The 14,561-nt window shown below is 37.3% G+C and overlaps 1 protein-coding gene across 2 annotated transcripts in view; it reads left to right on the forward strand.

Annotated features, from left to right (window-relative positions):
- Window positions 1-11,671, forward strand: part of plp1a (proteolipid protein 1a) — a 53,140-nt gene extending 41,469 nt beyond the window's left edge. For both annotated transcript variants that reach the window (XM_084134030.1, XM_084134029.1), the window contains exons 2-7: window positions 2,064-2,250; window positions 2,493-2,649; window positions 3,044-3,212; window positions 4,451-4,524; window positions 4,639-4,704; window positions 7,048-11,671. In XM_084134030.1, coding sequence (XP_083990156.1) covers window positions 2,081-2,250; window positions 2,493-2,649; window positions 3,044-3,212; window positions 4,451-4,524; window positions 4,639-4,704; window positions 7,048-7,128 — 717 coding nt within the window. In that variant the 5' untranslated portion in view covers window positions 2,064-2,080 and the 3' untranslated portion in view covers window positions 7,129-11,671. The remainder of the gene's footprint in view (window positions 1-2,063; window positions 2,251-2,492; window positions 2,650-3,043; window positions 3,213-4,450; window positions 4,525-4,638; window positions 4,705-7,047) is intronic.
- The last annotated feature ends 2,890 nt before the right edge of the window (window positions 11,672-14,561 follow it).

Below are 14,561 nucleotides of genomic sequence, written 5' to 3' on the forward strand. Positions count from 1 at the left end.
CGGACCTGTGCTGGCGGTGTAGCCAACAGAAGCACTTCCGTATGACGGTGACTACTACTTCTTTGTGTTTTACGGTGGTTGGCAACAAGCTCCATCCCAAATCTTCCCCCTCAGTATTGCCTCTGGTTCCTCCCCTAGACTCATTTCAGTCGGCTGTAGGGCCCGCGGTGGCACCGGCTCTTTGTTTGCTTGTCATTGCTGGCCCTTGTGTGGCATCGAGACAAAGGCTATTGTCAGTGCAGCCACAAAAAGAGACACTCTGGCTCTTGGTCCTCCTTATTTTCTCACACTCCTCATGCCGTGGTACGGAGCAGCTCCGTCGCTCACCCCCACACACACCAGCACATGATCCGGACGGAGGAAGAATCACACACACTTACACCCGTCCGCAGACACACACTCGCGCTCCTCGCTGCAGCTGCTGCTTTGTCGCAGCGTTTCAGATTTGGCACATGTGAATAGATTGTGAATAGATATCTGTGAGAGTATGAGCTTGTTATATTGTTTTGGATTTGAATGAGCCCTGTTTGCAGTGTATATTATTAGTCTATATTATTTACTACGCCAGGGTTGAATTCTTAAGCTTAGGGGCCTTGCAGAAGTATAGATGTTTCACTGAGCAGGCGTTACTAATTAAACTAACAATAAATCTAATAGTCTATATTTCTAGCACCAGTGCTCCAGAAATGTATTTTAGGGTTACTCTCTTGCTATATGCAACACAAGTTGTATTTGTATAGCGCTTTTCACAATAATTGTTTCAAAGCAGCTTTATAAATTTGCATGTTTCACTGATGCAATCTTATTTGGCCCTAATGAATCTAGCATTAAATCAAGAAACCGCATTGGTGGTGAGGTGTTGAACAACCTTGAACGGACCTGACTTTCTCTAGCAACAAAATAGTGTAATTTAACAATAATATATTGCTCTAAGTTAGTACAAGTCATGCGTTTGGTTAAACAATTGAAGTTACTGTCTAATTACTACTAAAGTAATATTTATCATTGATGCAGTACTTAACACGTAGCCATTATAGAGATATGAGCTAAAAACTCCCCCAGGTTTTCAGTCCCAGGCAAAAATGCCTGATTGAGCTGTTTTAACTGAAAACATATCTTAAAATATGTCAGTGCTATTTTCTTTTTTTCTTTTTTTTCTAAGGCATGTTTATAAAAGCCTCTTAAATGTCCTAATTGAACTAATAAGGCCTAATCCTGACTTAAACCCTGTTTGTGAAACCGGGCCTATAAACTGCACTTTTAAGCCGTCTAAATGCAAATTATATTGTGAGATACCATGTGTACAGGTTTTTGGTCAAGTGAATAATGTCTCTGTTTTATCAGAATTAAATGGAACACTGTAAACAAATGATTGCCATTGTAATGGTGAAAGACATGATGACTGGTTAACAGTAAGTTACATTACTCTATATGGTGGAAAACTGTGATAAATCGAATGGGACATTTCATGTAATTTAAGGAAAAAAATACAGTAAAATATTGTTAAATTTACAGTGTTAGAAAAAAAATTGTAGATTCCCAGAATTCCCTGTGTGATTCTTATTTGTTTCTTAGTTTTTTGTTATCAGCTTTGTACATTAAGGTTTTATGTTCTTATGAATCTCATGTTGTTAAATTAATGTTTATTGAATTGTTTTGCATCATGTTTCCACGATGGTGATTTTTAATTTGTGTGGACTGGACTTTACGTTAAAGTTCTGGCCAGTTTTGAATTCAGTGAAGGAAATTACTGGTCATACAATCTTTAATTTCTTTAATACACTCTGTTAACTTGGATCATTTTGACATTTCTTGAAGAAATACACAATATATCAGCATAACAATGGAAACTAATCTTGTATTTACTAATAATATTTCCAAGAGGAAGCTTTTATAAGCAAACAGCAGAGGGCCTAACACAGAGCCTTGCTGCACCCCATACCTTACTGGTGTCACGTTACACGGTTCCTCTTTTGAACAGAGAATATGATGTGTGAAGGTCTGAATGTCTGATATGGTAGACATAAGCTGACCTTTCATATGCCTTTGTTATGAATCCCCAGGTTGTTATGAATGCTGCATGCGCTGTCTGGGAGGAGTGCCGTACGTCTCTCTCGTGGCCACTCTACTGTGTTTCTCTGGCATTGCTCTGTTCTGCGGCTGTGGACATCAGGCCCTTACAGAGAGCGAAAGACTCATCGAGACTTACTTCGCCCGTGACCATCAGGACTACATCACCCTAGCGTACCTGTGCGTGCCAGACGTAGCTCTAGCAACTATGTGCAATTCCAATTTCAGTTTTAAATCCATTTATTCGCCTATAATCAAAAGTTCACAGTAAAAATCATATGAAAAAGGAAGTTTAATTAAAGTATTTTAAGGTGTCAAAAGTGAATTTGTGCTAGAATTAGTAGACAATGTTTTATTGTGTGGAACGATCAGTCATTTTAACATATTTTTATTGTGAACGTCTCTCTCTCTCTCCCCTGTAGTATAGAGTATTTTCAGTACATTATCTATGTCCTGGCCTCCTTCTTCTTCCTGTACTGTATAGTCCTGCTGGCTGAAGGCTTTTACACCACCAGTGCAGTTCGCCAGTCATTTGGAGAGTTTCGTAGTACAGTTTGTGGTCGCTGTCTCAGTACAACGGTGAGTGATTCGAAATGAAGGTTTCAGTTTGCATTGGCTCCTTTCCAAAATGCCGCACCCTCATGTTCAAACACAGATGCTTTACTTTCGTCCTGTAAGCAAAATAAAAACATTTTAAGATTTTTTTACGCTGCACATTTCCATACAATGAATGTATAATGCTTTCAGAAGCTGTTCAAAAAGGTGATATTTACTGAATTTGTTCCCCTATGTGTATCACTTCTGTATATTCAAAATTGGTGCAAGATTTTCAGTTTCATGTTGTCATTGATGTTAAACCTGGTGAAATCTATCACTTGAATAAGCATATGTGCAATTAAAAAAAAAAAAAATTATCTGAATTATTGAATTAAAATAAAATGCATTAAACTGATATGTGTAATTCCTCCCACAGTTCATCGTGATCACTTATGTCCTGGTTGTAGTCTGGCTGCTGGTGTTCTCCCTCTCTGCGATTCCTGTGTATTTCTTCTACAACATGGCAAACACCTGCCAGACCATAAACTTCCTCTCTGAAACTCCCTCCAGCATCAACCAGCTGTGCATTGATGCCAGACAGTACGGTAATGACCCCGCCATGCATTCATCTGTCTCTCAACAGCTTAGACATCTGATATCGCAGCTCTGTAATAATGATTAAAGTCCTGTTGATGATCTGCCAGTCTTTTGAAGTGTCCTGATGTTCTCCGGAAAGAAATGCATGAATACAAACACTGGATTTCACATTTTGCTGCATTCTGAAATGTCAGATCATTTAATTCATGTGCATTGCCACATGAGTATGGCAAGCCGTTTTACTTTTATTCATTCGCAGGATATGAATTCTTGATATCAAAAATGTAATTTCCACTAGAAAAAATAAATTCTTGGTATCAACAGTAACTTCATCACTTGCAGAAATGCAAATTCTTGATATCAAGAATTTTATATCAACTAGTAAAAACTGTAATTCTTGATAACTGTAATTATATTTTCACTAGTTAAATGTCACCATAGGCTGACATTCAAATTCAGTTGTTGATATCAAGAATTATTTTCTTAATAGTTGAAATTCCAATTTCATATATCAGAATTACAATTATTACTAGTAAAAACCATAATTGTTGAAAATAGATCTTACAGTAAAAATACAACTTTCCTGACATCATAATGTGAATGACAGTTCTTCAAAAGAAATCCTTTAGTTTGACATGTTTTTTTTTTATTTCTTAAAGAAAAATGTATATAAATATAAAAATAATTCACTACTTATTAATATTTAAAAATATATATATATATTTTAAAAACATATATGACACACACACACACATACTGTGTATATATATATATATATATATATATATATATATATATATATATATATATATATATGTCGCAAATTACCCTTTTGTTTCTGTGGCGGAAACAATCTTCCATAGGTGTGCCTAAAAATATAATTATTTTTTATTTATTAATTATTATTTTTTATTTCTTGAAATGATTAGTTTGTACACTCAACTGTGTTCAAGATGTAAGGGGAAAAGTAGGCTACTTGATCGACATTTTAGAGTCACTAAATTTCTTGTAAAAAGTATAAACATTCATAACTATTAGAAACCAAATACACAGTTACACAATATTATACAATATTTGTCATTGACCCACGTGTGTACAATGTGACGGCGCACTTGAAATGTGTAATCTCTGTTCTCTTAACAAACGAACATGGTGTTATTTATACTGACACAAATCTCAATAAAACATCAGTGTGCCGTGATCTCTTTCATGCTGTTACAGAGTTTCGTGTGTCTGTCTCTCTAAGGTTTACTTCCGTGGAACGCAGTCCCAGGAAAGGTTTGTGGGATGACCCTGTCGAATGTGTGCAAGACAAGAGAGGTAAGACGTGCCATTCAATGTCTTCCCGTAAAACCTTCCTCAAAGCCGAGCTCAAACATTCAGGCAATGTGAGTGTTCAGGACGTCACGTTTCGCGTCTTGACTTGTTTTGCAGTTTTTCTTGACCTATGACCTGTACATCGCTGCCTTCGCTGGAGCGGGGATGACGGTCTTGGCTCTGGTGAGTGTGTGCAGAACTGAACACAATCACAGTGTGTTTTCATGACGCCATTCCCGTAGGTGTCGAGGAATTCTGTCCCTGCATTTATTAAAGGGCTGGCTGTCATTTATTGTGCTCAAATGCCTTGGATGATTGTGAGAACAGCTTATTTTGCGTTTGGAGGGAGTTTTCAGCACTGTGAAAATGTCATGACCACACATGTGACTTTTTCTGTGTCTGACGTTTGAGTTCCTGCTGAGCTTTCTTAAAAAGTGCAATGTGATTGTCATTAAATTAAGCTAAATTTCTCCCACAACCACAAAATGTGTGCTGCTGACGCGCCGCTGACGCTTGCGGTTTGAAACAGGGGTTAATTGTTCACACTGTATTGTCTGTATTTGTTCTGTGATTTACGTTAGCAAAAAATAAATAAATTAATAAATAAATTAATAAATTGGAAGAAAGAAATGCTTAATATTTTCTTTAAAGTTCTGTTACTGTATTAAAACTAAGATAAAGGAATCAAATCCCCAGTGGTTTAAAGTGATATGATGATGAATTGGACTTATACTGTTATTCCACATTAACTGGACATATAGCCTACCTTTCTTCCACATTCCAGAAATATAAATTAGTCTAACTTTTTATTTTTAAGATTGACACTGAAAAATCGTAACAGAATAGAATTGGGAAGCTTTTGTTGTCTTCTATCTTCGAGTGAAATAAAGATATATAATTTAATGTTCACAGTCCAAATAAAAAAAAGTTATTATTCAAAATGTGAAAATATGTACTTATATGGTTCTTCGTCTCAAGGCTTTATTTAGAATAGATAAAAAATTGCGATTTATTGCGAGTTAACTATGACATTAATGCGATTAAATATTTTAATCTTTTGACATATATATATATATATATATATATATATATATATATATATATATATATATATATAATATACTAAACATACATACATACATACATACATACGCACGCACGCACGCGCACACACACACACACACACACACACGTCGCATTAGCGGCTGCTTCTATGGGCTGCTATGAGAAAGCCATCCACCATATTGGAACAGTCAAAGCCGGTCCATAAACTGTCGAGAGCAAGTTGAATGTGACTGCTGCCGTGGTTAGTATCAATTTGTATCAATATCTGCAATAATATGCAATAGACTTAAGCAGATGATTTTCATAGAATTTTGTTTATCATGATTAACTCAATACGAGATGAAGGCGTTAGCTGAGTCGACAAACCTTGAGTTAATGCATATAAAAACACAAACCAACACATTCTCACCTGTAAAAGGTTATCCCATTCCTTCTGGAGTTTAAATCTCGGCAGTTTTTACAACCAGAAGCTGCGCAATGTTGTGGCATCTAAGAAAACTCATTGATTCTTATGGTGCGTGATGACACGCTGACTGTTCCAAGATGGCGGACGCGTTGTCATCTCTGGAGCAGCCGAATGTGACATCTACATATACATATCTATGATAAAGACTAGGGCTGTGACAATACGCTTAACTCACAAGACAATACATGATATTGGGTTTATGAGAATGAGACGAGACGATGCTTTAACACTATTTTTAAGAAATCTTCAATGACAAAATATATGACTTGGAAAATAGTCATTTATTCAACTGAAAGTCACAAAATGCAAAACAATTCAGGTGCATTTTGAAATGTTTTAACTAATCTTGGGTTTTGACTAACGATTATTCAAGTAATTTTTTTGACGATTAATCAAATTATTTTTTGTAGCAATAAAAATAGTAAATAAAAAAAGTTAATAATAGCCTTTAACTTAAAATGCATATATAATAACAATGAGGCAATAATAATTGGATCAAATAAAGTATCAAAAGCAGGTTATCATATGGTTTTATTGAACAACACTATTAAAATACATATTGTAATCATAATCAAGTTATGTATATAATGTATTATAACAAATGCCTGCAGAGGGCGCCAACAGCCTGGCGTTTGTTGTTGTTACACTTTACAGCAGATCAAATCCTTGTTTCATTTTGACCAAACAACATTTAATTCAAATGTCCTCGTAATCTTTAATATTTGGCAACTTCTTTATGTAATCTAATACAAGCACTGTAAAAGGTTTTGCCACAAACTCAACTCCGTCATGCTGATATTGCAAGCTTTTCACCTCAACGAGAAATATCGTCACGTTTTAATATCCCGAGATCCTGTGGCATGAGATCTCATCACACCCCTAGGAACAACCACTCAGAACATTAGCTTTGTGGATTGGGTTTTTCTGATTGGTTTCTTGTCACTGGGTCTTATTCATATATATATTATCTTTTGTTTCTGTCTTTCTCTCTTCAGCTCACATATACTGTGTCCACCACCTATAACTTTGCAGTTCTGCGGTATCTGGGGAGGAAAGGCATCAGTCCGCGGTGTTAACGTCTCTTCTGTCCTGGTGTCCACTGGTCCCTCTACCCTCAATAACAGCACCATATCTCATCTCGTGCTTTCCCACAACACCGTTTCCTGACTGTCTTTTACATTTTTGGATGTAAAGGCTTAGATTTTGGAATCTTTTCTCCAAACTATCTTTCAACTAATTTTTCCACCTATACCCCTCCCGTCCACCAGGGGAAGTATTCTGCCTTCAAGTCTTCTGGGACGTTATAATTGTGTTAACGTAACAAAACGGGTGTGCAAAAGATCCATGTATTTCATCATTCTTGTGCTGCCACAAAGAATGGCCTCAGTTTTGGTCTCAGTCGCCTCACGAGTAGTGTTTTTTTCATGTTTTCAAGCCAACTTTACCAATATTCTTCTTCAACAGTACACAACTAAACTGTATAGCCAACTTAATTATGCCTAGCCTAGGCCTATATAGTGATTTGAAGTTGAAATTGTGTATAACGCATAACACTGACTGTAAAATATTTATGTATGGGGTGACATATTTTGAGTTTTGATCATTTTACCGGGCTAGTTTTGTTACACAGACCTGGCGACTCTGACGATCATGCCAACACGACTTGAAGTCAACTATAAGTATTGGATTCCATTGTTTACCCTTTTTTATTTTTTGTTTTTGAGATGTGATACTATATGTCATAGATATATGTACATAGATGCCTCATTAGTGGCTGTTTCTATGAGCCGCCATACGTAAGAGGTCCGCCATATTGGAACAGTCAAAGGCGGTCCGTGAACATTTGAGAGCAAGTTAACTGGGCGTCTATAACTGTAGTTAGATGGATGTATGAATATCTACATATGTAATAGACTTAAGCAGATGATTTTGCTAAACTAACACAATTCAACAAGATGAAAGCGTCAGCTAAGTTACCATAATATAAGTAAAAACATTGAGACATAAAACCGCAAACCAACACATTCTCATCTGTGAAAGGTTCTCCCATTTCTTCAGGAATTTCATCATTGGCCCTGTTTACTCCTGGTATTAAGGTTTGTTCGATCGGGTCACAAGCAGACGAGGGAGACACATTCCCGTTTACACCTGGTGTTTTAATCCGTCTCTTTTGTCCACTTTCAACCACTTCTGTCCTGATTTCTTCGAGGGGAGGGTCTATGGGCGGGAAATGTATGGGATTTCAGATCTTTCGATCTAATGGACAAAATAAGCTCACACAATTTACAAATGAACGCGCCTGGAGATGACGGAGAAAGGCACAGAGATCATCATCTTTCGTATCTGCCCTGACAGCCGCTAGATCACTACGAACGCTGTGTAGTTAGAAATCAGTAATGGTGAGAGAACATTGTGCTTGGTCCTTTTTTCTCTTCAGATCAAACTTGGATAAAGTTTGAGTCCTGTCTGGCTAGCGCTCTTCCCATGTTTACGCATTAGGTCAGTAGATGGAGAGAAGACAATCTTCTTTGTCTGTTCGAACACATTCGATCACATGAGCGTTTACACTAAGAAAGCAATCAGGACGAATGAGTTTTCAACTACCTCTGGAAGTGGTGGAAAGTGGACAAGCTCAAAAAGGTTTAGACTCTTACACCTGTATTCAGCATCGACTACTTGTGATCCGATCGACCAAAACACATCTTAATACCAGGAGTAAACAGGGCCTTTGATTCTTACGGTGAGAGACGAAACTCTGACCGTTCCAAGATGGCTGGAGCGCCGACGTGTCTGAAGCGGAAATATATATATATACATATTTGACACAGTCAAGGACACTGTAAAATAAAGTGTTATCAAGGTTTTTTGAGGATCTAAAAATCTGATGTTATGGTACTATTACCCAATGGTTTTGTTGGTAACACTTTATTTTACAGTGTCCTTGTTACACGTTACATGTAGTCTCAATAGTAATTACTATACATTATGCATAATTACATGCAACTAATCCTAAACCAAACCTAATCTTATCCCTATAGGAAGTACATGTAGTTAATTAATATTACTCACTACTTAAATGTATGATTAACACGGACACCTTAAAATAAAATGTAACCAAAACCTCTCATGGTGATGGCTGGTTTCCATGGTGACCATCCCTCACATCTGGTTGCCATGGAGAGAGAGACAACGTGTGACCCCAGAACTTTTTTCTCACAGTCTCTTGAAAGGACTGAGTAAAGCCTAAACAATGGACCAGCCCCTCTTTGTTGGAGGAAAGCCCACGCCACAGGGGTCAGTTTACGCGTCAGAAGATATCGCCCACTTACAAAGAGGCTTCTGGGACTTTTCAGCCGCTCGAATAAAAGCCTGTGCACAGATGGGGCTAATGATGTCTGATGCTGCAGAGGGTGTCCGTGCTAATAGTGTTTCACGCCTGGGATATTTTACTCAAAACTGAGAGCAAAAATGTAGAAAACAAAAATGAACAAAAAGCATTCTTCTCAGCCGTAGCTTAGTTTTGTTTTTCGTTTTCTGTATATAGGTTTTTTTTTGTTTGTTTTTTTATAACAAAAGTTAACCAATTCAGAGATTGATTATTTGAACATTTTTTATAATGAAAGTCTATTGTTGGCTGCTTGATCGCCCCCTAGTGTTTGGTGACAGCAGGGTTTTAGTGTAGATTTAAAGCAGTAGTTCACCTAAATAGTTCATAAATGAAAACGGTCATCAGTGAATCGCCATTACGTTGTTTCAAACCGCCTCACTAAAAAACAATGTTAGGCAGAATGAAGTATGCACTTTTGCACTATAATCCAAGTCTTCTGAAGTCACGAAACATAAGATTGCTTTTTTTTTATTGCCCTTGAAAAACATACCCTTTAACATGGCTTTTAAATCTCATTTGTGGTTCCTTGTATTAAAATTTGGCTCAATGCAATTTTATGAGTAATTTAAAAAAAGCAATTCTGTAAAGATCCATCATAGAAGACTTGAAATTATATGGGCTACTTTAATGATACTCTTATGTCTTGATGGAGCTTTGTCCTGCTATTGCTGTTTGAAAAAGAGCAGTGTGAACATTCTTCGAAATATCTCCTGTTGTGTTCCACAGTAAAAATATAGTCAAGTCGTCACATTTATTTATATAGAGCTTCATATAAGGATTGTATCAAAGCAGCTTCACATTAATAAACAGGAAAGTAACAGTGTTAGGGCTTGTTCAGCGAGATGTAGGTCAGTGGAATGAAAAAAGCGCAAGGTACATATTTTTTAAAAGTTAAACTTATTTTAACTTGAGCGACGTATCTTTAGAACGCTGTGTCTTTAGAATGCCGCATCTTTAGAATGCTGTGTCTTGTCTTTAGAACGCCGTGTCTTTAGAATGCCATGTTTTTAGAACGCTGTGTCTCGTCTTTAGAACGCCGTGTCTTTAGAATGCCGTGTTTTTAGAACGCTGCATCTTTAGAACGCTACGCTGTGTCTTTAGAACACTGTGTCTTTAGAACGCCGTGTTTTTAGAACGCCGCATCTTTAGAACGCTACGCTGTCTTTAGAATGCCGTTTTTTTAGAACACTGTCTTTAGAACGCTACGCCGTGTCTTTAGAATGCCGTGTTTTTAGAATGCCATGTTTTTAGAACACTGTCTTTAGAACGCCGCATCTTTAGAACGCTGTGTCTTGTCTTTAGAACGCCGCATCTAGAACACTGTGTCTTTAGAATGCCGTGCTTTTAGAACACCGTCTTTAGAATGCTACGCTGTGTCTTTAGAATGCTACGCTGTTTTTAGAACGCCGTGTAGAATCCTACGCTGTGTTTTTAGAATGCCGTGTAGAACGATACGCTGTGTTTTTAGAATGCTACGCTGTGTTTTTAGAATGCCGTGTAGAACGCTACGCTGTGTTTTTAGAACGCTATACGCTGTGTTTTTAGAATGCTGTGTAGAACGCTACGCTGTGGTTAGAACGCCGTGTAGAACGCTGTGTTTTTAGAACGTTTTTAGAAGCAGCTTCACTTTAATAAACAGGAAAATAACAGTGTTAGGGCTTGTCCATGCAGGTTGCTGTTAAAAACGCGAGATGTAGGTCAGTGGACCGAAAAAAATACAAGGTCTAGAAACACATTTTCTAAAGTTGAACTTAGTTTAACTCGAGTGTATTTAGAACGCCATGTCTTTAGAACAGCTCTGCAGAAGACAAAGTGTTATTATTCAGCTCAATTCAGTAAAAGTTTTATTCTCATCCGATAGTGTCAAATTGATAACACTACTGAATTAATTTTCTTTGAAAAGGTCACAGTGCAGGGGACCAAAACAAAAATAACGTTTGGAACGACATGTGACTGCAACGAATATCTGAACCGTGAACTATTTTGTTATGTAACTCTAATTATCAGGAGATTATATTGTAGTTATTGTATAACGCTTTCTTTTGCTTCAATTAATCAGTGATTTCTCTATATTCAAAGGACTTTTTTTATTATTAGTAGCACTAACAGTGTTTCCTAGATTTCTGTCTCTCACTGCTTTGTTCAGCTCAGGTTTCTCACTGTATCCTGCAGTCGGCTGCACAGTACTGTAAAAACTGGAGGTTCAGCTGAAATAAAGGTCAAAGCCTTGAGTTGTGTTTTAATGTGTGTTCTGTTATTCATAGATTCACTGTCCCCTGCATCTCTCAGCATGGCAGCTTGTGTTAGCAGAGCGTGATCGCAGAGAGAAGGAGGAGAGGAGACTGCATGCGCTCTTCGGGCGAGTGTTAGATGAGCACAGAGGAACCCTGCGCTCCCCTTACGATCTACACACACCAGATGTGTGAATCCAGAAGAAGATCCCGACTGAGGACACCCAAAACATATTGAGTTAACGTTATAAACCAAACACTGTATTTGAGTTACTATATTGTTGCCTGGCTAAACAGGAAAGAGCCTTTTGTTTGACGTTTAAAACGATGACAGTCTGAGTTAAAGCATAAACCACACATATGATTGCTGTTGCAGTTTGTTTATTCGTCGCATTGGATTCTTGCAAACTAAAGCAGTCTTGACCTCCTTATTGCATCGGAGATGATGTGAAACAGACATTTGTGGTCCACACATTTTCAGGGATTATAACACAATCCCTGCTTTCCAAACACTCGTTTGGTCCATTAAAAGACGTCGGTTTGCATGTCAGTGAATACAGGGTTGATTGAACACTACAGCAACCTTATACCAATCACACAGTAAAAACTGACAGTCAGTATTCAATGCAGTAATGCCCTTAATTCACCACACGTCATCCCCCACAGTTAAAAAATAATGAAAAATACAGTATTAATGCGATTCAATACTCGTGTGAACTGTAACATGATCAATACTGTGTCAGGAACGCTACAACACCGGCTCGAGCCGAAACAGCTCGGGTGAATCTCACCAGAAACATCCAGAATACACTTCACCACCAAATTATATATATATATATAGATATATATATAGATATGTACATATATACATACATACATACACACACACACACACGCCATTTGTTGTCCATCATTGTCTAGATCTTCATTACTATACTAGATAAATTGCAAATGAGAATTTTGAGAGGGAAAAAATGTTTAATTTTCATAAAATCAGAATGCAATGGTTTTATAAATAGGCTTCATTTCTTTCTTTTTGCTCTTGTGGTGGAAATGACCTGCACATTTCTCTGAGATTCACCTATTGCAAAGCTTTAGTTCACATATCAAGTTGACATTTCGACTGACTAATCAAAAGACTTTTGTAACAAAGAAACACGTCCAACAGTTGCACTTCTGCATCTGTGTGGAGAATCTTTCCATCGTGTAATAGAGATCTGACGCAACATTTCTTCACTGTAAACCCAGACGTTTGGTACCTTTATTAGCTGGAAAACACTATATAGTATCAGAATGAATAAGTTCAGCAGTTTGTGTACAGGAAACACAGTGTTGCATCTATTTCCATTTCACAGTGTACGAACAACCATGTGACGTCCGTCAACAAAAACTAAGTAACAACAAACAATGTCTTGTGTTTTACATGTATAGCAGGCAAGCGGAGGTGTGTAAACAGAAACGCATTAATGCCAGTGACAGAAAGCTGTCAGAACATCAGGCTCTCTCTGGTTATATGAGAGCTGTAGCAGTACAGGTGTAGAAAACATTCATATTGGGCGGAAAGCACTAGGAAATGAGTCAATATTATAAAAGATAGAAGTGAAATAAGTACCTATTAAATGCACTAAAATAAAAAGTGCCCTCTAATCAGGGTCAAAGGTCAGTGCAAGATACTGGGTACCATGTGCTTTGGTTTCATATCAACACTGAACTGAAACTGAGGAGAGGATGGATGCGAGTGCATTGGTCAGCTGACCTCTCCAAGTCTGCTGTCGACGGGTGTTGTTGAGCGGTTCAGAAGCGAACTGTGCATCTGTCTAAGCAACGCTCCTGAGAGTCCTTCAGAGAGACGGATGTGCAGCTAAAGCCCAGAGTACACTGCGCTTCTTACACTCACGCGCAGACTTTCAAAGCTTACTCCACTTGATACTGTGCTCTGGGAAGTTTCATCTTCGTCTGGTGTCTGCGCTATTTTTCTCCAGAAGTTATGAGCGTTAAAAATGTATTTGTCTTCTTCTAAACTAGAATTGCGTCTATCTCATATTCATAACCCCCTCACACAAGCGCTGGTCACTGCGGGCGTCCGGTGGTGTTGCAGTCTCCGGGATCTTGTTGTTGTTTCGTCTCTTTAGTGTGGAAGCTTGTTTCCGCCACAGAATAAAACATTTTAAAAGATGATTGTGACTTTTTCATCTCACAATTGCAAGTTTATGACTTTATATCTCGCAATTCTGAGAAATAAAGTCAGAATTGCAAGAAATAAACTAATAATAAAATAAGATAAAAAGTCAAATTCTAAGGAAAAAATACTTTTTTCCTCAGGATTGCGAGTTTATATCTCACAATTCTGACTTTATAACACACAATTGCGACTTTATAACACACAATTGCGACTTTATAACACACAATTGCTACTTTATAACACAATAGCGACTTTATATCACACAATTCTGACTTTATATCACACAATTCTGACTTTATAACACGCAATTGTGACTTTATAACACACAATTGCGACTTTATAACACACAATTGCGACTTTATAACACAAAATTGCAACTTTATATCACACAAGGCTGACTTTATAACAAGCAATTGCGACTTTATATCACACAATTCTGACTATAACACAATTACGACTTTATAACACAAAATTGCAACTTTATATCACAATTTTGACTTTATAACACGCAACTGAGACTTTATATCACACAATTGCGACTTTATAACATGCAATTGAGACTTTATATCACACAATTGCGACTTTATAACACACAATTGTTATAACACAATTACGACTTTATATCTCCCAATTGCCTGTTATAAAGTCAGAATTGCGAGGTGATTTCTTGCAATTCTGAGTTTATATCACACAATTCTGACTTTATAT

The sequence above is a fragment of the Abramis brama genome (genome assembly GCF_963993115.1).
Source record: "Abramis brama genome assembly, chromosome: 13".
NCBI lineage: Eukaryota > Metazoa > Chordata > Actinopteri > Cypriniformes > Leuciscidae > Abramis > Abramis brama.